Here is a 21,926-nt window from a genome sequence, read left to right on the forward strand (position 1 = left end):
ACATGTAATAGCCACAAACTGTAAACAACCCAAATACCCATCAATATGTGAAGAGAAAAACAAAGTGTGGTATATCTATACAATGGAATACTACTCAACCAGAAAATAATGAACTATGGATACACACTACAATGTGGATAAATGTGAAATGATGAGAAAAAAAGATACAAAACAAAGAAAGTGTACATACCATATGACTCCATTTATATAACTGAAATGCTGAGAAAAAAGATACAAAACAAAGAAAGTGTAATTACCATATAACTCAATTTATGTAACTCTAGAAAATAAAATTAGTGTACAGAAAGCAGATCAGTGGTTACCTGTTGATGCAGGAAGGGAGAGGAACTATTCAAGAGGATGAAAATCTTTTGGAGTGACTTATATGTTCATTATATTTAATGTACTGATAGTTTCACAAGTGTGTACATAATCGTACACTTTATATATGTGCAGTTTATTTTATGCCAATTATACCTTAGAGTTACTTAAAATTATAGAGACAGGGATTGGAACTCAAAAAATTTCCTTCTAACAACCAGAACAATAGAATTTGAGTTGAATAAGACTTTGTGGGTATTGCCAACAAAATAGTATCTGCCCTCTATTCAAGTACTTTTAGTAATGGGGCATTCCTGTTACTAAATACCTTAATGGTTAGAAAATAATTGATATAAAGAGTTCCTATAAACTGATGTCATTGCTTCCAGTTCTTCCCTCTTGGCAAATATATCTACCCTTCCCTGAAATTCAAACTTCATTCAACAATTAGCTACTGAGAATCAACTACATACAAGGAAACAGTCTATACACTGTGGTGAATGCAAAGATACCTAAGACAAGAACTCTGGTTTTATGAGTTTTCCAGTTTGATAGCTAAAAATAACTAACTATAGTTCATCGCCTTTCTTCATCAGTGTCTCTTCTGCTGTGGTTGGTAATAGTAAGAATGTTTCTGAGTTGTCAATTAGACTGAACTTGGTAGGAAAGATACAATTAGTACATTTCCTATTTGATATTTAACTCCATCTACTAGGATGAATAAAATGACAAAATCATATCACCAATCCATAAGCCAATGTGGTATGCTGGAGATAATATACTGGAATATGCCTCTGCAACTGACAAGCAGCATCTTCCATCAACCACTTGACTTTCCTATAAAATGACAGAGTTGGTCTCTGGAGAGTAGTGGTTTTCAAGACTCTTTTTTTAAAAAATAATTTATTATTTAGCTGCACTGGGTCTTAGTTGTGGCAAGGGTGATCTTTAGTTGCAGGTTTGTTAATTGCAGCATGAGAGCTCTTAGTTGCGGCATGTGGGATCTAGTTCCCCGACCAGGTGTCAAACCTGGGCCTCCTGCATTGAGAACTTGGTGTCTTAGCCACTGGACCACCAGGGAAGTCCCTTTAAGACCTTTATACTCTCTTAAAAATCACTGAAAGACCCCAGAGTTTTTATGTGCATTAATCTATCAATATGTATCATATAAAATAAAACAGTAATAATTAAAATATTCATTTAAAAGCAATAATGAACTTATTACAAGTTAACATGTATTATGCATTTTCATGAAAACTATCAATAGTTATATTTTCCAAAACAAAGAAAGTGAGAAGAGGAATTATTTTTTTGTAAATCTCCTTAATGTCTGCCTTGATAGAAGACAGCTGGATCTTTATATCTGCTTCTGCACTCACTCTTCTGCAATATGTTATTTTGGTTGGAACAGTTGGATCTTCATATCTGTTTCTGCATTCGCTCTGTTGCAATATGTTGTTTTGGTTGAAATATATGAAGAAAATCTGGCTTCATGCAGTTATATATTTGGAAAATTAAGTATTTTAATACCCTCTTAACTGGATATTCTTTGATGTTATGCCAAAGTTCTGCAAGTGGTAGACTCTTTTTAGATAAGTTGCAACATAGAATCTGATATCTATTTACTTCTGTACTTGATTACATTAAAACTGACTGACCTATCTTGTCTTTCAATCTTTTAGCCATGCATGATTTTGTAACATCATGCACTATTCATTTGGAAGATATTAGTTCACTGGGATTTGCAGAACTTCCAACTGTTAACAGATTTTATTACCTAATATCAAAAAATATACACATTAATATAATTACCAATCTCATTAGAAAAGACTAAGTTTTGGGAAGCTGTCAAGCCCATATTCAAGATTCAAGCTTTCTAAAATTCTAATACTTAACTTGAAAAGCTCAAATTTTTTCACTGGCAACAAACATGGCCAGTTGCTTTCCTTCAAATGACAGACTCATTTTACTCATCTTCAAGAAAATTCCTGCCAAATCCTCAAGCCTGAATAACCATAGTTTGTCTCATTTGTTCTTTTTTGGCGAGGCTGCGATGGGTCTTCATTGCTGTGAGTAGGCGTTCTCCAGTTGCGGCGAGTGGTGGCTACTCTTTGTTGCAGTGTGTAGTTTTCTCATTGCAGTGGCTTCTCTTGTTGTGGAGCGTGGGCTCTAGGCACATGGGTTTCAGTAGTTTCAGCACACAGGCTCAGTAGTTGAGGCTCCCGGGCTCTAGACCATGGGCTTAGTAATCGTGGTGCACGAGCTTAGTTGCTCTGCAGCATGTGAGATCCTCCTGTACCAGGGATCAAAACCATGTCCCCTGCACTGGCAGGAGGATTCTTAACTACTGGACCACCAGGAAAGTCTTCAGTTGTTCCTTCAAGTAAAAATCTGTTCCATGCAAAAATCAGCTAATTCAGGCCATAATTCACACAATTGCACAAGGACTATTTTTAGAAACAATGATATTATTTCAGTATACAGAAGTGTTTTCTGTATAATCCCCATTTTGTCATACAGAAATTTTAAAATATCTATACTTAATAGCCAAGATTTAATAAATAATCAATCCTACATTGAGGACACTGTTAAATAAAATTTGCTTTTTATCCTCAAAGACTATGAAGAATACAACTACTGGGACAATTTGTTATATACTACACTGTCTTACCCATCATCAGAGCAAATATCAACACAGTGAAAAAGGCAAAACAGTCTTCAAATTACTGTTCAAATAGTCCTCATGTTCCTCCTGATAGGATCTTAGGAATCTCAAGTGTCCACAGACCATACTTTGAGAACCACTGATCAGAAGGATCCCTAACATCCCTTCAACACTAAACTATCTATAGTTATGTAAATAGCCAACATCTTTCATTTGCACAACTCTATAAAATGTTACTTTTCCTATTAAGAAATATATCTTACATTTAACATATACATCAAATTGTTACGTATCTTTTAGTGAACTGATCCTGATGACTGACAAACTCATGAGGTTATAAAGCAGGAACTGTTTTCTCCTTCCTAAAAGAATACTGATTTTATTCAAATTTTCCCACTCTCTGGCTTTTCAAGGCAGCAACGTGATCTGGTGTAAGGTGGGGGTCGGGGGAAAGGTGGGGGTTGTAAGCCACTTGTCTAACTACCTTTATGGTTCCATTCCACTTGCCAATGTACTGGTGTAACCATATACACGAAACACAGTTCAAACCAATCAGATGTAAGGGTGAGGGTGTGGGACTCCTGAGAAAATTTTCATTGCTGATTAAAAGGAACACAAAAGAACAGTTCATACTCTTCTTCTATTGGGCATTGTGGCATCTGCATGTGATCCCTGGAACTGCAGCAGCAATCTTGCAAGTATGAGGGGCACCAATCTGAGACAGTAAACTGACAGGCAGAGTATGGCAGAGCAGAACGTGGAAAGAGCCAGGGTCACTCACTATTTGACTGAATTAATGAACCTTAGAGGTACTCTACCTCCAAACTTCTTGTTACATGAGCTAAAAAAGTTTTCTCTGTTGTTAAGGCAGTTGAATCAGTTTTCTACTACTTGCAACAGAAAACAACCTATCTGATACAAACAGGTACAAGTATGCCTTTCACATACACAAATGTCTCACTACATCAATTAGACTATGGACAGAGAAGGACTCTCCTTCTTTAGCAAAGTCCTAGAGAGGTCAAAACACAGAATACACAAAACGATTTTTCACTTGTGTCCCACTCTTTTTATTTATTGGAGGATAACTGCCTTACAAAATTGTATAAGGTCATCATACATAAGTTGATGTATGGTCTCTGCCATACATCAACGCCAATCAGTAATAATTATACATATATCCTTTCTCTCTTGAGCCTCCCCCTATTCCACCCCTTGAGGTCATCACAGAGAGCTAGGCTGGGCTCCTTAATATCATTCCCCCCACCCCAGCCAAAGTTTCAGTATCTTCTTCAGTATTCTATTAATGTCACATATACTATATGAAATTTTGGAAGCAAATCAGCCAGTTCTCTTAATGTATATAAAGAGTGTTATTTGACTGAATTATAAGAGGATACAAATGCCAACAGAATTTCTTCCAGTTCTATTTTAGTATTCACTGTCATAAAACCAATTCCATTAACCTGACTAGCACTTACTTAAAGGTGCTTAAGTCTCTGTACAACTTAAAAAGTAAAGCGAATGATGTAGTACATTTTTTTTTAAGTTAAAAGCTACATTTACCAAAAACCTGTTTCTTTTATAACATTTGCCTTTGGTTGTCTTTGGTTGGCAAATAGTAAGGGATTTAAGGTTCCCATTTCAGCAGGGTAGCAGGTACTATCTCAGGCTACACTTTTGGTACAAGGCCAGCAGAAGCTTCTAAAGGGCAGTTGGACCTGGACAATTATGAATGTAAATAAACTCAAGCATTGATGCATAAAATGAGAATCTGGTTTGTTAAAATGAAAGAAGCTAATGTATCAGGGATCACACTAAAGATGCCACTCTAAAACACCTCAAGAATTGGTGCTATTAAAAACAGTCTTTGTAATGAGGATTTAGTTAAGTGGTTGGGTGGTTCATTTATAATGTTAATTAGAGAGAATTTATTTTCAAAAATCACTTCTGTTCCATGGTTGCTATTGTCAGAAGGGGATGAGATGATGGAATGATTACATTTTAAAAAGAAAATCATTAGAGGATAGAACCAAATGTGCCAACCAACTGGCAACCAATTGAGCATCAATTCTATAGTCACTATACTAGATAGAAAAAAATTATTAAGACTGTCTCATAGGTACTCTTTTATACTACTGATAGGAATATAATTGGTAAAACCATTCTGGAAAGTAATTTGGCAAAAGTAGATCCCTATCATTCAGAAGCTTAAAGTTCAGCTATTCAAATGCCACCTGGAAAAGCCATAATGCTTAACAGTTTGTGATTTCGTGGAGGAATACATTTGAATTGCACAAGCCACAAGGCTATGATAAAGGCTGTAAAGTCACTTCGCTTGTGAAGAAACACAAGGAAAAGGCAAAGCAGGGGTATTGCAAAATGGATAGGGGGCCTTGCACTCCATATGTACTTCCAAGTTTGTTGAGAAAAAAAGAGGATATGGGGGCTGGAATAATATCACCCTAAAGTAGGAAAAACAGATTAGCAATTAATGGGGGTAAAATTCTGGAGTATCACTAAGGGAGGATGAAAGCAAATGACAATGTTAGGAGGCAAAGACACAGGTATTTAACTGTAAAAGCTCATAGGCAGCTATGGGGTAGGGGGTGGGGAGAGAGGGTAAAGGGGTCTCTCATTTCAGATCCATTCCAAAACTCTCCTGGAGGAGGGGAATGTCAGTGAGTTTGGAGTATGTATACCCTTGCTATAGCTAGGAAGAGGTCAGTGGGGGAGGTATTCATGGAGAACAGGTTCCACCTTCAGTACATGGGAGAAATGTAGGGAGGTGCATGGTTTACAAAATTAAAATTTAGGCCCTTGAGGATGAATGGCCCAGGCAATCATATTAAAGAGTTATTAAAGGATGAACTGGTGGGTGAGCCTATCTATAGAATCAATTCAAGTGACTAGTCATGGAAAAGGTAGTGGGAATTATTCAACATTTCAACATGACTTATTTTTCTACTGTGAATGAAACAGGGATTGAATAAAATTTCATGAGCATGTTCTAGAGCTAAACTGCTCAATCACTTACTGTGTGACCTCTGGTAGTTGTTCAACCACCCTGTGAGCCTCAGATTCCTCCTACGTATAATGGGAATAATATTATCTACTTCACAGGGTACAACATAGTAACCACTAAAAAAAGTTAGCTATCATATTATCTTTTGCTATAGCCTTTCTAAATGTCAGAGTCTACTGAAAGTACCAAAGACTTTAAAGATATAGATGACATCTAACATAGTAATTCCCCATGAAAGAGGCAGTAGTAACAAAATAATACAAAATATGGAATAGGAATTGTTTATGGCAGTATTTCTTGCAATGGCTAAAAAACCTTGAAATTTAAAAATACAGTCTATAAAAGTGAACAGGTAAATTAATTGTAGTGTGTATAAATTAAATTGCATGAAATCATTTAAAAAATTTTAAACTAAGAATTTTAATAACATGGGAAACTGCTGGATAAGTAAATAAAACATTAACAGAAAATTGTATACAGAGTAATCCCAACTTTTAAAAAATCTTAACCAATTTGCTCTTAAAGAAAATATTAGATACATTAAAAAGGAAAATCATTCAAAACAATAATACAGATTATTTCTGTGCTGTTGGTAGAACTGTGGATTTTTATTTTCTTCTTTATAATTTTCTTTTTTTCAAATTTCCAACATTAAGCATGTATTATTTTTTGTTATCAGACAAAATCAACATGTAAAGCAGTTGAATGAATGAACAAGTATACAGTTCTTGCTTCAAAAAGTCTATCATCTAACAGAAGAGACAAAATTCCATGAAACAAAAATTCCATTTTTGTAAGACCAAATACATTTAGATACTAGTCAAGAGGCTAAATATGACAAATATTCAAAGAAGGGTAAAATCAGAAACTGACATAATAGTAAGGGAAAATTTCACAAAACTATTTATATATGCTCACTAGCATTGAAGCTCCATGAAGGAGCTTATTGTATCTTATTTAATCTATAGTGTCTAGCACAAATTGATTTTGTGGATAGTACATATCCATGAGAGTAGAAACAGAAAAACATGAATATAATTCTTAAGTATTTATGAGTTGCTGAATAAATATCTGCTGAATGAATGTAAGGGTTATGCTGAAATTGAGGAAAGATTTGGGTCCATAAGACTCTAATTAAGATGGAGAACCAATGGGATTTCCCTGATGAGCCAGTGGTTAAGACTCTTGAACTCCCAATGCAGGAGGCCTGGGTTCAATCCCTGGTTGGGGAACTAAGTCCCACATGCTGCAACTAAAGAATCAGTGTGGCCAAATAAATAAATGAATATTTTTTAAAAAGAAATGGCAAGTCAATAAATAGTTTGTAATGACAATAACGGAATCTAATTGAAATATTACTGAGCATTTACTATATGTCAAGTACTATTTTAAATGCTTTACATAACTTCTCTCATTTTATCCTCAAAACAATGTGTGACATTCGTGTACCACTGGCTCCCTTTTGCTAATAAAGACATTAAAGCTCAGAAGTTACTCCTTGTCAAAAGGTCACGCATCCTCCAATCAGATTCTAGATCTGACTACAGACGGCAATCTCTTAAAGACTGTCTTTAAGAGACTGACAGAGGAGAGGTACCAGAAAGCAATAAGATAACGTAGCATCAAAGAGGTATGTTTATTCTGTGGTCTTGGACTGGAATGAGAGGTTCTGTAAGAAATACAGAAATGGGTATGTGACTATGTATACATACATATATTCCCTAGTTTTGCCTGCTGAGAAGGCCTAGAAGCAATGAGCATGCCAAGTACCCAGATTTCCATCTCTAAATACCATTAATCAACAGAGCTTCCAAGAATCAGAGCTTCTTGGAAAAAATAGCTCATTCCAGGGTTGGGGCAGTGAAAGTAGAAAATGAGTTGGGAATACCTTGTGGTACCAGAATGTAAAAGAATGCTCAAAAAATGATAGAGACACATTGAAAGGACACCAGAGCCAACTGGAAGGGGCTTCTACTGGCCAAATCTAGGGTAATTTCAAAAAAAATAGTAAAAATAGCATAATTCATTAAAGTTCATAGACTAAAACAAGCATCCATAAATCTATACTACTATGAACAAATTCAGTTCAGTTGAGTCGCTCAGTCGTGTCCGACTCTTTGCAACCCCATGAATCGCAGCACACCAGGCCTAATTACTGAATAAATAAATAGATAAAAACAAACAAATATCAAAGAACATAAAGTTCTTTGCTATATTAGAATTCAATAAATAAATACAGAAAATTTTGAAAACTTAAGATTACCATTTGGCAAATATCACAGCAGTAATTACTCAGGTTAGAATCCTTAACAGATGCTAAAATAGTGGATGAAACTATGATGAAAGGCAAGACATGAATCCACCACGGGTTGATGTATGGTAAAACCAATACAATATTGTAATTAGCCTCCAATTAAAATAAATAAATTTATAAAAAAAAAAAGAAAGGCAAGACATGCACACTGTCTCACAATATTGCCCCATACAGTCTCAAAGTCTGGTTGCTTTGTAATTACAAAGGGAAAAACTAGTGAACTTACAGTGCATAAACCTGGCAGACACAACCTTGACCAAGTTATCAATGTTAACTCAAGATAGAGTCTCATGTGTTGCATAAACAAACTTCAAAAGCCAAGTAAAAACATAGGGAAAAAGATATATACTTTTACACACAGGATAGATACAATATATAAATACATGCACAAGACTTAAGTAAACTGCTACCACATATCTACTCTGTTTTATCACAACAGACATACATGCTACTGAAAATTTCAGTATATTTAAAATTATTATGAAAACTAATTGAAAGTACAAGGCAAATTTTTCTTCAAAATAATCACCTACCACAAATTATACTTGTCTTGTAAATCTAACTTTTTATATATGCAATTATATAAAATCATAGAATCTGCAACAAGCAGTTGCTTCTAGAGTACTTTTAAATTATCTCTCTATAAATACACATACATATAGAGATCAAACTCTGATCTTTTTATTCTAGGCCCAGAGCTGTTTTCATTATACCATGATGCTTCTCCTAATATCAGCAAGAAGAGATGTAATCCCCATTATATTTGCCATTTCACCTCCTGTGTCTCCCTTTATTAAAAAGAAAGAAAGTAGTAGAGATCCCAATACTCTGAACAGCAAATACAGCTCTACAGACCACATACAAAGAGGCGGTATAAGACAGTCACTAAGAGTAAAGAATTTGGAGTCAAACTGCCAGGATTCAAATTTACAGCTTAACAACTTACTAACTATGTGATTTGGGCACATTACTTAACCTCTATGATCTGCAGTTCCCTGACTGGTAAAGTGGGAATAGTATATGCTTCATTGGTCTGTTGTGAAGATTAAACATGGTAATGTATATTTCCATATTAGCACAGCGCCTGGCACATATGAGACATGCAAAAATGTTAAGTTTTGATAACAATGTCAACAAATTCTTCCTATGGAGCAGTACACTTTAGAGGAAAAATTGTTCCATGGCCACAAACCACACTGCTACCCTTAACAAGCTGTTGCTCCTAGTCACAAGGGAGATAGTAAATTTAAACCTACTGCATACACACACAAAGTTACTAACAATTGCACAGTAGTAGTAGAAGTTTAAACAAGGCATAAATCTAAGTTATATCCTATTAATGGAGAGTCACATAAATACTTTAACATAAAAATACATTGTTTCCATCACTAGAATTGACCTTTCCAACTAAATTTGCCTTCTTCCCTTATTGCTAACCTTTTGGAATTAGTTACTTTATTCCACCTGATAAACTCTCTACCTAAAAAAAAAAAATTTCCACATATTTGTGATATCCTAATTTGGCATGACTTCAGAGAGAATGAAATCAGTTAACTATGAAAAATCAAAGCTATTTAAGTAAAAACGCTCTTCCTGGTGTAAAAGTTCCAATACTAGACTATTTGAGTCAACAAGTGGCCCCACTACCAACCAGTTTACTCTACAGGTCACCAATATCCCCAGCACTAGTATGGAGAGCAGATACCATTCATATCTTTGAGATGATTAAAACATTCATCTAACTAGTATTTTAATGTGTGAAGCAGAAAAAACAAGCTTGGTTTTATTACAGGCACAATATACTAATGATAAGGAAATGGAGTATAAAATGTTCTTTAAAAATTATATAGGAGAAAAATAAATAAAAATCATATAGGAGGAAAGAGAAAAAACTGCTTGGTATCTACTGTAATTTCTTTATGAACACTCAGTTATTAAATAGTCCAAGAAAATAAGCTTGCTCCCAAATTTTATCAATCATAAAAAGAAATTTCATTTTTAACATAACATGATTTAATATAAACTGAGGTATAGTATAGCTGTACGTACCTGTATGATTGGTATCTGGTGCACATTTATTAATAGTAACATCAAAAGAAAAAATGAGAAATATTTAATCAAACATCCACAAAATCTTTGCCCTCAGGCCAAATGCTGCTAGCACCAAGATGATGTTTTTAAAAGTAACTACTTTCAACAACACAATTGTAGTTTTATGCAAGGGTCTGTAGCCCTCCAGCGTGCTAAACCTTAGCCCATTAAGAAGTTCTGCATCATAATAGCAATTTTAAATCATCTGTCTACTTTGATGGAGGAAAAATTCTGGCAAGCGGAATTAAAAATAGTTGATATACATGGTCTTTTTTTTTTTTTAGGAGAGTTTCCATTATGTTGTGTTAAGGTAATATGAAGGTTAGTTTTCACACCTTTAGTACACACATTCTGGAGGATGGAAGAAAGGCAATGTAACCTGAGGCATTCTGAGCATGAAGAACAGCTAGAGGTAACTTACAAGTGGACCCATAGAAGCTATAACACAGCAGTTGCATATAAAGAATTGACAATCACTCAACCATGTGAAGGCCTAAGCCATGATCTCATATTAAAGTGTTTTAAAACCACCCATTATGTTCACTCAAACATAACTTTTCAATAATTTGTCACACACTTAATTCTTATTTAGATGTTAAGTGAAATTAAGGAGGATGAGTTTAGGCTAGAGAACATTTTCTATGACAAAGTCATTCATTCCTTTAGATTTGCCTTTCACCCCCAGAAGGATACTGGGTGGGACTACCTAGACACACTTATAGGAGATATATTAAGATTTTAATTTTACATTCCTAAAACTGAATGGGACTTTTTGCTCTGTCATTTCACTTCTCTGCTTCGCTCTCCTTTAAACCAGAACACTCATTCTCCTTTGAAAAAGATAATCCTTTTCCTTTAAATAGGTAATGGGCAAACTCTTGATTTGTTTCAGGTGCCTTAGTAAGCAAAAAAAAAGTAAAGAACGAAAACCTAAAACTTATAAAAAGAAAAAAAGAGAGAGAGAGAGAGAGAGATGAAGAAGACCTGAAGCCTGAAACCATTCCTGGTATGTTACCTGATCATTTGCAACAAGATGTCAAATAGACTACAGAGGCTTTACTGACTAGAGGTGAGGTTAGGTTCCTGTTGCTTAAGGAAAAGGCAAACGGAAAGAACTTCAGGGGCACGCTTAACACTTTGGTGGAAGCTGGATTTTAGAAAAATCAAAATAGTAAACTATCGACAAAGTTGAAAGAGTGTGTGGATTGGGCACAACTAGTGAAAAGCTTACCCGGCAGGTAGGGAAACCCTCGAGGGTGGAGAGTAGAGAGGAAAAGTTTTAAATATCCACCAGAGCCTAGTGATCTATTAACATGCGTCCTCCTCCCCAGGTCCTGCTCTTGCCCCCAGAGCAACTAGCCGCAGCAAAGCAAGCACTTAAACCTCTCCCTCGGACTTGAGAAGGCTTGAGTTAACTAGCGCTGTAAATAATGTTTCTTCCTAAACTGAAGGCACATCTGACTCCCTAGCCAAGGCCCAGGAGAAAGCAAGGTAAAAGGGACGAAAAGTGATTTCAGCGTGAGGGCGAGATGATGGGGTGGCGGGGCAGGGTGGGGGGGGGGGGCAGTGTAGAAGGAAGGACTTACCGCAGCCTCTGCGGGCTGCCCCCAAAGACTCAGGGCCAGTAAGGACAAGCCGGCAGCCAGGCTGACTCCACGCAGTTTCATTCTTCTCCGGCTCCCGCAGCTCCTTCAGCACCCGCACGAAATCCCTGGCTGGCTCTGACCAATTGACATAATCTTGAGGGTTTATAGGGAGAGAGCTAGAGCCGGAGAGGGACAGCGAGGGTGTCCCAATTGTGCCGGTCGTCTTGGGTGAGGAGAAAAGCTTTTTAAGAGTGGGGGGGGGAATGAAGTACCAGCAACTAGTCTTCCCTCCCCCCTCCCCTCCCCAAAGCCGGTCTCTCGGGAGCACTTGTCTCTTCTGTCCAGACTTGCAAACTTTTTCCTCGCGCAAGTCCCACAGATCTACTTTCCTCCCTCTCTTCCCCCGCACCGCCCCCTCCCCACCAGCCCTGGGGAATTTCAGGATCACTCCGCCACAGCTTTACACTGCACCAGCAACCTGCGAGGGAGTGACGCTCAGTTATTTGGCGGAGGGAAACTTCCAGACCAGTTGACTGCACACCCCGAGTCCCACCGGGAAACTTTTCTGTTCGGTCAGTGGCACCTCAAGTTGATACTCCTTTCCCCTGCCCAGTTCCACTCTCAGTGATGTGAGCCCCAAAGTCAACCTCAAATAGACCTGAGCTGGGACTATTTTTTGTAGCGGAGGGATCTCGGAGAAATGTTCCTTTTTATTGTTAATGATTAGAAACAAATTTTGGTCGCTGTTCTGGGGGCTGCCGTGGTTGTTTGCTTTCCACCTGCTCGCAGAACGGAGTTTCTATATACACCAGAAAATGTACAAATATGAGAAATATATAAATATATTTATATAATTAAATATATGCTTACAACTGAAGAATTAAAATGAACATAAGTATATGTGTGTGAAGACTTTATGCATGTTATATACATATAAGATTTGGGGGCGCTCAGTAGATATTAGTAATTATGTGGTTGGATGTTTAATAAAGTTATATCTTTTTCTTTAGCTACATTGAATGCCATAATTAATATTTACATCTTATATTGACTAACATAAAAGTTATTGATTCATTGCAGTTGTTTTTCAGAGAGATGTAAGGCAGGGAATTAAATAACTTTGGTGCAATTTTCCTTAACACTAACATGAATGCTGAATTGGAAATATTTGTATGGTGTTAATGGAAGTTGAATTGGTCTCCCAAATAAAATAGACTTGAACGTTACTTTGGTAATTCTGATATATAGATTTTTAAAAGCACCAACAGGCCCAGAAAATACTTTATGTGAACTCCTTGGAGGAATTCTTCAGAACAGTTGTTATTTTAGACCCTAGAATTTACCACTTTACAGTCTTTTGGGGCTTTGGACTTGTTTCAAGCGGGCCCACTTATCCTTAGGTTCCACTCAAGTAAGGGTAGGTTTACAACTCCAGAAACCACCACTACCACCACCACCCCCAAGAGCTTAGTGTACAGTCAATTAGAGTAACTGGTGTGCATTTGAGCAAGTGGGCAAGGACACTTTGGGGCCCATTTGTCTCTGTGGGAATTGTATGTCTTAATCTGTGTATGTGTAACAGTTTTTAGTGGTTTAAGGAAGTGTCTTACTGTATAGGTCTGTGGGCCTGTGGAGATGCGTGGGAATGTTATGGGTGGAGGTGCTTGAAAGTGGGAAAGACAACCGGCTGCCCAAGGTAGGGGGATGATTGACAGCAGACAGCCCCGCCCCCTTCCCCTCCATTCCTTCCTCTCCTAGTGCATGGAACTATCCCTTGAGTGCGGCAAGTTGTAGCGGGCACCGCTGATCGTGTTTCCCTTTGGGGCACCTTTTATCTAGAAGCCGAGTTCAGTTTCTTCCGAAGTGAGCCACTCTGCCCCTCTACTCCATCCTCTTGAATAAGGAAACAGCCGCCAAGCATCAGCCGAGCCCCGATGAGCCGGGGCCGCGGAACCGCTTAGCAGTCTCCCGGGACCCAGCTCTGGAGGAGCCGCAAGCATGCACCCTGGGTGAGCTGTTGCTATCCCGAGCTCCCCTCCTCTTTCTTACTTTGGGCTACTTTGCCGGACCTGCACTATACTTGTACTTCTGTCACTGCAGAAAAAGTGGCGGTAATCAGCCAAAAGGGGTCGGGGGTCTATGGACAGACACAGGATCCCGGAGAAAACCCATGTTATTCACCCTCCCTCCCGTTTCAGGTTGTGGCTGCTTCTGGTTACTTTGTGCCTGACCGAGGAACTGGCAGGAGCGGTGAGTCTTTTCTGTCGACCCCCTTCCCTCCTTCTCCTTTGACCCCCTCCGCATCCCTCAACACAAATACAACTCTCATGTTTGTGTTAGGGGTCTACACTGTGAAACGGAGTTCACATCACTCTCACTTCTTTGGGGAGTTAGTGGGGTTCTTAGAAAGGAATAGCACAGTGTCAGGCTAATGCCTTCGGGACTCAGGCATCGTTCGGTCCCAAAACTTCATAAGGGGTTGGGAAAATAAAAGTAGAAGACACAAAAGGCATACATTTCTGAGCGTCTTCGTGGACGACTTGATATGACTGACATCTGATGCCTTCTCTGTATCGATCTACAAGGCAGAAGAAATGTGTTTTTCCCTGGTCTACAGGAGCATGAATTGGCACACACGTTTGAAAGTGGGAGGAGTACACAAAAAATGGGACTTGGAAGTACCGCGAATTCTATAGAAGTTAAACTTAAGTTTTTTTTTTGTTTGTTTTTGTTTTTTTTTTTGAGTCCTTTGACAGTACCAGGTGACAACATCTGGGCTCTTTAAGCAGCTAAACTGCACTGATACTACTAGATGATGTTCAGTTTCTGCCCTATGTTTCCTTTTACTGGTTTTCTCTCTCATCGGAAAGTTAAAAGTTAAAGCAGTTTTAAAAGAAAAAAAAATTCTAAAACTTAACATTTCATAGGCTGTTTAGACATTATCCATCAAATCGGCCAGGGACTGCAGGCAAAGGAATTTCTGTAGACATTTGGTTAAGAAAAGTTTAATGGATCCCAGAAAGGAATAATTCCAATGAAATTACTTGGATAAGTTACCAAAGGTGGAGAGACCTTAACAATCAGAGATGCTGCAGTTTTCCAGACTCACTAGCGACTTACGCCCACAGAAATAAACTGAGTTCAAATATGAAGTTGTTCAACTATTGAGTACTATTTCACTGCTCTATTTTTTAAAATTCTTAATAATAGCCAGTCACACATATACTCTAAATATATATGTGTGTATATGACAGATAAATATATTCCAAATCTTTATCTTCTGAGTTTTGACAAGTTTAACTGACTCTATTTTTAATACTTTAAATATTTAAAAATACTATTTAGAAAGCCATACTTCAGTCAACCCAATAAAATCCCCTAATACTTTTATGGGAAAAAATGAATTACTTGTCGTGGTATATGCCTTTAAGAAAATTTCGGAATAAAGTGAAATGATTTCTCTTATGAAAAGAGAATGATGACAGCAATCTTGACTTTTAACATTTTGTGACCCTTTAACTCAGAACATCAGCTTTTATTGTAAGTGAATTCTACACTTTGTAAGCAGAAGTATTGATCTAGGTTTCTGCACTCTTCTTTTTCTGATTCCTCCAGTATACAAGTTTAGTTATGTGTTACCTTGGGGCTCAATACTACATTTACTGAAAATGCCAGGTTTTGATTAGTTAACAATTTGTCTGGGAATCTTGCCACTTATAAAAATGTCATGTGTGGGCAGGATACCCTCCAGCAAAACCTTTATTTCAGACTGGCTGATGGTATTCAGTGTACTTTTGGAAAAAGCATTAACAAATCATTCTATATAGTTGGAGACTATCCAAATATGGCATCCCATCACTTGAAATCTTTAAAAGTCACTAGAGGATGTTGCCTTCATTGCTCAGAAATATTAAAGCATATCTCCAAACTCAAGTACTACTTTGGGGTGTGGATTTTAGACTCTGACCAATTGTTTTATAATGTCACCTGCTCTGTCAGTGTGACTGACCCTGGAAAAACTAAAATAAACCTTGAGATACGCTGACAATAGTTTATAGTTTGCTTTAAGTTCATAACTGCTTCACTGACCTATTGTTTACTTCTGCATAATATCATTGACATTGTAAAGCTTTTTTTTTCTAATTTTTAGAAAAATAGCAAAGAGAAAGAGGAGAGTTAACAGGGTGAGTTCTCAGAAGGTGACTTTTCTGAGGGGAAGTTCTTTATTTTTTCAATTTATTTATTTTAATTGGAGGCTAATTACAATATTATAGTGGTTTTACCATACATTGACATGGATCAGCCATGGGTGTACATGTGTTCCCCATCCTGAACTTTGTTTATACTCTTTGTACTGGATTCTCATCCATATTGGCTGGATGAGAATAGTCAATTTTACTCTCAATTTCAGTTCATCCTCTGGGTTTATAATGTTTTTCACCTTTCAGATGGTTTTAAATATTTGAATTCTCTATACCTTTCTGACTTATATTAATGAAAAAGAACATAAATAGATTGATACGAACTATTTTGTGCTTCAGTATGAGAAAGTCTCTTCACTGTGAGAGTTACATTGTCTGTAATGGAGTATTGGTGAGCATTGGCGATAGGGCCATTTAGATGCTTTTGAGTTCTTTCTTTGTCAGGCTTTATTAAGCAGTGTTTTCAAAGGGATGGAATGCAAAATGTTAAAACCTAGGATTAAATAATGAATTTTCATTAAATTTCTTTTAAAACAATGCTGATCTGTATTTATGTGAAATATTTTCACAATTTATCTGAGTGAGATACAGCGTAGAAATTCAAAATATCCATAATCTGTTTTGGTTATTAAGTTCCTAAGGCACAACACACAAAGATTTATTTTAAAATCGTCTCTAACTCTGTAGGAGTTAACTTTCTCAGGCAATGGTAGTCATTATGTTCCTTAAAGGATAGGATTGTTATTGTTTAGTCTTAAGTCATGTCCGACTCTTTTGTGACCTCATGGGTTGTAGCCTGCCAGGTTCCTCTGTCCATGGGATTTTCCAGGCAAGAATACTGGACCGGGTTGCCATTTTCTTCTCCAGGGGATCTTCCTGTCTCAGGGATCAAACCCACATCTCCTGCATTGGCAGGCTGATTCTTTACCACTGAACCATCATGGAAGCCCTCTGGGATAGGATACTTGATAAATTATTATCTGCATCTTGTTAGAGAAGAAACGAAAAAACTCCATGTCTCATCATAGGCTGATATGTTTAAGGCTAAAATATATCCCAAATTAGTCAGGATCCTTATGTTTTCTTCCACTTTGCCCCAAGCTGTTTACACAAAATGCTCCAATATGACCAAGTGTATGTAAAAGTCAAAGCCCAGTGGGAGAATTACTTGAGTGGCAAAGGGGTAAAGGGGAGAAAACACCTCTGTCTATTATCAGCTCTGCCTAGAGCACAGGTAAAGCACCTTTAGCCATGTTCAAATCACGGTCTGATTGAAATACAACTTCTTAAAGTTGTAGTAACTTGCTCAAGTTGGTCCCTTCCAATTTGATTTTCAGCCATAATCACAGTCATCAAAGTATGAATGAAGTGTTAAGGTTTTTCAGATGAAGAAAATCCCTTCCTAACTAGGGATCAAGAGGAATATTTGCCTTGTTTGGGGCTGTCTCTCAGATTTCTTTTGGTTTTTCTTTTATAAAACAGATTTACTGAGATATAATTTAAATACTATAAATTCTCTCATTTATATATATTATTCAATGAATTTTAATAAATTTGCCAAGCTTTACAACCATAACTATATCCAGTTTTAGAACATTTTCATCACCCCCAATAAGATCCTTCACATCCACTGAATTAATCCCTGCTCCTACCTGCAAACCCAGGTAAGTGTGGATCTCTTTTCTGTCTCTATAGATTTGTCTTTTCTGGACCTTTCATATAAATAGTACCATATAATATATAATCTTTTGTGTTTGGCATTTTTCACTTAGCATTAATATTTTTAAAATTCATTAATGTTGTAGCATGTATCAGTAGTTTACTCTAATTTTTAGTATTGTTATTGGTATTTGGTATTGGTATTCCACTATGAGGGGGCTTCCTAGGTGGTATCAATGGTAAAGAACATGCCTGCCAATGCAGGAGACATAAGAGATGAAAGTTTGACCCCTGGGTCAGGAAGATCCCCTGGAGGAGGACATGGCAACCTACTCCAGTATTCTTGCTTGGAGAATCCCATGGACAGAAGAGCCTGGTGGGCTATAGTCCATGGGGTTGCAGAGAGTCAGACACAACTGAAGCAATCATCAAAGGACTACATAAATAGGTAACAATAGATGATCATGTAGTTACGTTATGGACAGGTCAAAAGAAACATTTCCAATAGGAGTGAAGGGGAAAATAGATATTTAATGTGGAACTAAAGAGCCTCGGCTTCCCTGATGGCTCAGTGGTAAAAAATCCACCTGCCAATTCAGGAGACCCAGGTTTGATTCCTGGGCCGAAAAGATCCCCTGGAGAGGGAAATGGCCACCCACTGTAGTCTTCTTGCCTCGGAAATCCCATGGACAGAGGAGCCCGGCAGGCTACAGTCCATGAGATTGCAAAGAGTTGAACACAACTTAGCGACTGAACAACAACAACTAAAGAAACAGATATATCACTATCTATCTCAAATTTGTTTCATTATATATTTTGATTCTATTTCAGTATGATTGGTTTCTGTTGTAATCCCATGTATTTTACTGACTATGTTTAAGAATATTATTCTGAGAGGGAGTCAGTAGATAGGCGTCACTTGACTGCCAGAGTAATTCATGGTATTGAAAAAGAAACTCTCTAGTTACGTATTGGTTTTTACAATAAACAATTTGTGGCTGGCCCTGGGTCAGGAAGATTCCATGGAGTAAGAAATTAAAACCCACTCCAGTATTTTTGCCAGGAAAATTCCACGAACAGAGGAGCCTGGCAGGCTACAGTTCATGGGACTGCAAAGACTGCATGACTGAGCGTGAGCATGGAGGCATCTCCAGATGTGAGGGCATTTGTATTGACTACAAGTGCCAACAGCCTTTTAGACTCTAGGCATATTATGGTATTTCTAGTAAACATGCCCCTGTATTTTATAAGATCATAGTCAAGCAGGAGCAAAGTGTGCCCTTCCCCTAATTAATTCATTAATATAATATTGAAACAAATAGATTGACCTCAGTTATCAATACATATTGAGTTTTGTTTGCTTCCATTTATGCATAACTCTGTGATTTCACCACCATGCTTGGAGTATAGACTTGTCCTATCCTGTGTAAATGACAAGACATACACATATAGAAGAAGATACTAGGAAAACACCGTGCTGTATTAAACTATGAAGTCCTTTTAAGCTGACCAAATATCCCAGTGGGGCATATCATAGGGCTCTAACTTATTTTAAAGTCTAGCTAAATATAAATACAGACCAATAAGCATGTCCAAAGGACTACAGTGATGGGGAAATCAACAAAGAACAGTTATGCACTTTTTTACCATCTGTAATTTATCACTCTCCTAGGAATTTTTTTTCTTCTACAAACAATATTGAATTAACCTCCAGTTAAAATAAATAAATTTATATTTTAAAAAAAATAAATAAAAAGCAAAGCATAAGTTATATCTTATTTAGCTTATTGGGGGGGGCAAATACTAATATTAAAGTAATCAACTGAAACTACTTTCAGTTTTTCATGACTTTACAATAATAAAAGCACAAAGAAAAGTTAAAAAAAAAGAAATCTCTTCCATTATAAAAACAAATAAAAATTTTAAATACATGGCTTCATTTCCCTCTGTAACTCTAACCCCCTCAATCACATTACTGCCAAATTCCTGGTCACTGTCTATTCTTCTTCAACAGCCATTTACCCTTAAGCCTATTATAGTCTGGAATGAGGCCATTCTACCAAAATTCTCCTCTTTTGAGTTATTAATAGATACCTAACTGCCTAGCCCAAAGATTTCATTGTAGTCCCCATTCTATCTGACTTGTTTAATGTAGTGCTTGGCATTTTCTAATCATTTTCAAACAACCTTTCCCCTTTTGTCTTCTGAGTCATGATGCTTCATTGTTTCTCATTACACTTGTCTGTTTTTTTTGGTGGGAGGAAGTGGACACTGTGCCATGGCTTGCAGGACCAGGGATTGAACTCTCGCCATTGAACTCTCAGTGAAAGCACAGAGTCCTAACCACTGGACTACCAGGAAATTCACTCTGATATTTTTATTGTATTCATTCAATATTTATTTATTGAGCAGCCACTGTATTCTAACTAGTATACCATGCTCTGGTGACACAGTGGTTAACAAGTCAGGCATGATCTTTGCCATCACAAAACTCATAGTCTTCATCAGTCCCTGCTCATAAAATGGTGGTTTTACTCAGTACTGTTATCCTTTCTTTCTTCTTGCTCCAACAGTTCTAACTATGCCTCCTATACATCGATGACTATCAAATTTGAATTTTCAGGCCAGGTGTCTCTTTGTAGCTCCGAACTTTTATTTCCAGTTACCTATTAAGTCCTTGTGGGCTTCCCTGGTCGCTCAATGGTAAAGAATTCACCTGCCAATTCAGGAGATGCAGGAGACACAGGCTTGATCCCTGGGTCAGGAAGATGCCCTGGAGAAGGAAATGGCAACCCACTCCAGTATTCTTCCCTGGAGAATCCCATGGGCAGAGGAGCCTGGAAGCTTGCAGTCCACAGGATTGCAAAACAGTCAGACATGACTGAGTGACTGAACAACGACAGCTAAGCCCCTGTACCTATATCTCATTTAGTGGATACATACAAAGCACTTAAAATGGTGCCTAGAGCTTAGTCTAAGCACTCAACCAATGCCAGCTCTAATTGTGTTGTATTACCCCAAAACACAGTATATCCAAAAATGAAATTATTTTCTAGTCCTTATCACGGCACTCCAACCTGCTATCTTTTTTGTATTTGTTCAGTGTCATCACAATCCACCCAGTTTCAAGTGAGAAACTATAGAATATAGAATCAGGCACCGACCCTCATTATCTCCATCTCTGTCAAGTTCCGTTAGTTTTACCAAAAACCTGCATCATCTAGTTTCCTAGTCATATCCTAGTGGCTCCAAATCTCATCATTGTATATAAATAACCTCGTAACTAGTTTTTCTACCTCCTGACTCCATTCTAATCTCTACCCTGCCACCAGAGTTATTTTGTTAACAACAAACCCAATTATGTTATTTCCAGATTTAAGTTTTGTTTCTGTTTTCTTCCAGGATTAATATACATACTCCTTGACTTGACACATTAATGACCTTCATTTTCTGGCCCAAACTACCTTTCCAACTTCATGTCTAAGTGTTTTTTTTCCTGCCACCTCTCCTTCTCAAACTCATAGTATACATTACACTTCATTGAGACTGAACTTGTCTCCATTCTCAAGCCACTTGCTTTCACATTTTATTTCACATTTGTTCTTTCACATTTTATTATTGTCTCCACATGAAATAGCTTTTTCCACCATTTACACATTCTCTTCCTAGTAAACTCCTGTTCAACCTTTAAAACCAAGAAAAAATGTCATTTTCTCTGTAAAAGAGTTCCAGACCTCTTCAGAAAGAATTTATTCTTCCTTGCCCTGTGCTTCCAAAGTTCTTTAGGCCCCTTTGGTGGCATCTACCATGTGATTGTGAAATTTCTATGCTTATATGTCATGTCCCCCTCTTCAAATTATAATGTCCAGGATACTGCCAAGCATATAGGAAGTAAATGACAGATGCCTTTCAAGTGAGTAAACAGATCTACTCCTAATGGCCTGTAACAACTACCTTGTCCTTGTCTATCTTAAACAATTATGAATGTTGACTCTAATAACAATGCTCTGATGGAAAAATAAGAACTTTGTTCAGTGGGATAATGTTTAAGAGAAAGAACTCT

At 37.3% G+C, this 21,926-nt stretch overlaps 2 protein-coding genes across 5 annotated transcripts in view; one reads left to right on the plus strand and one right to left on the minus strand.

Annotated features, from left to right (window-relative positions):
• COL4A5 (collagen type IV alpha 5 chain) overlaps nucleotides 1-12,427 on the minus strand; it is a 251,533-nt gene extending 239,106 nt beyond the window's left edge. For both annotated transcript variants that reach the window (XM_070292139.1, XM_070292138.1), the window contains exon 1: nucleotides 12,003-12,427. In XM_070292139.1, the coding sequence (XP_070148240.1) occupies nucleotides 12,003-12,083 (81 nt within the window). In that variant the 5' untranslated portion in view covers nucleotides 12,084-12,427. The remainder of the gene's footprint in view (nucleotides 1-12,002) is intronic.
• COL4A6 (collagen type IV alpha 6 chain) overlaps nucleotides 11,759-21,926 on the plus strand; it is a 345,428-nt gene continuing 335,260 nt past the window's right edge. The window contains exons 1-4 of one of the 3 annotated variants that reach the window (XM_070292136.1): nucleotides 11,765-11,907; nucleotides 12,429-12,574; nucleotides 13,842-14,011; nucleotides 14,201-14,252. In XM_070292136.1, coding sequence (XP_070148237.1) covers nucleotides 14,001-14,011; nucleotides 14,201-14,252 — 63 coding nt within the window. In that variant the 5' untranslated portion in view covers nucleotides 11,765-11,907; nucleotides 12,429-12,574; nucleotides 13,842-14,000. Of the gene's footprint in view, nucleotides 11,908-12,428; nucleotides 12,575-13,747; nucleotides 14,012-14,200; nucleotides 14,253-21,926 lie in introns of those variants that run through there. The other 2 variants (XM_070292135.1, XM_070292137.1) reach the window with 2 other exon arrangements.

The sequence above is a fragment of the Ovis canadensis genome, chromosome X (genome assembly GCF_042477335.2).
Source record: "Ovis canadensis isolate MfBH-ARS-UI-01 breed Bighorn chromosome X, ARS-UI_OviCan_v2, whole genome shotgun sequence".
NCBI lineage: Eukaryota > Metazoa > Chordata > Mammalia > Artiodactyla > Bovidae > Ovis > Ovis canadensis.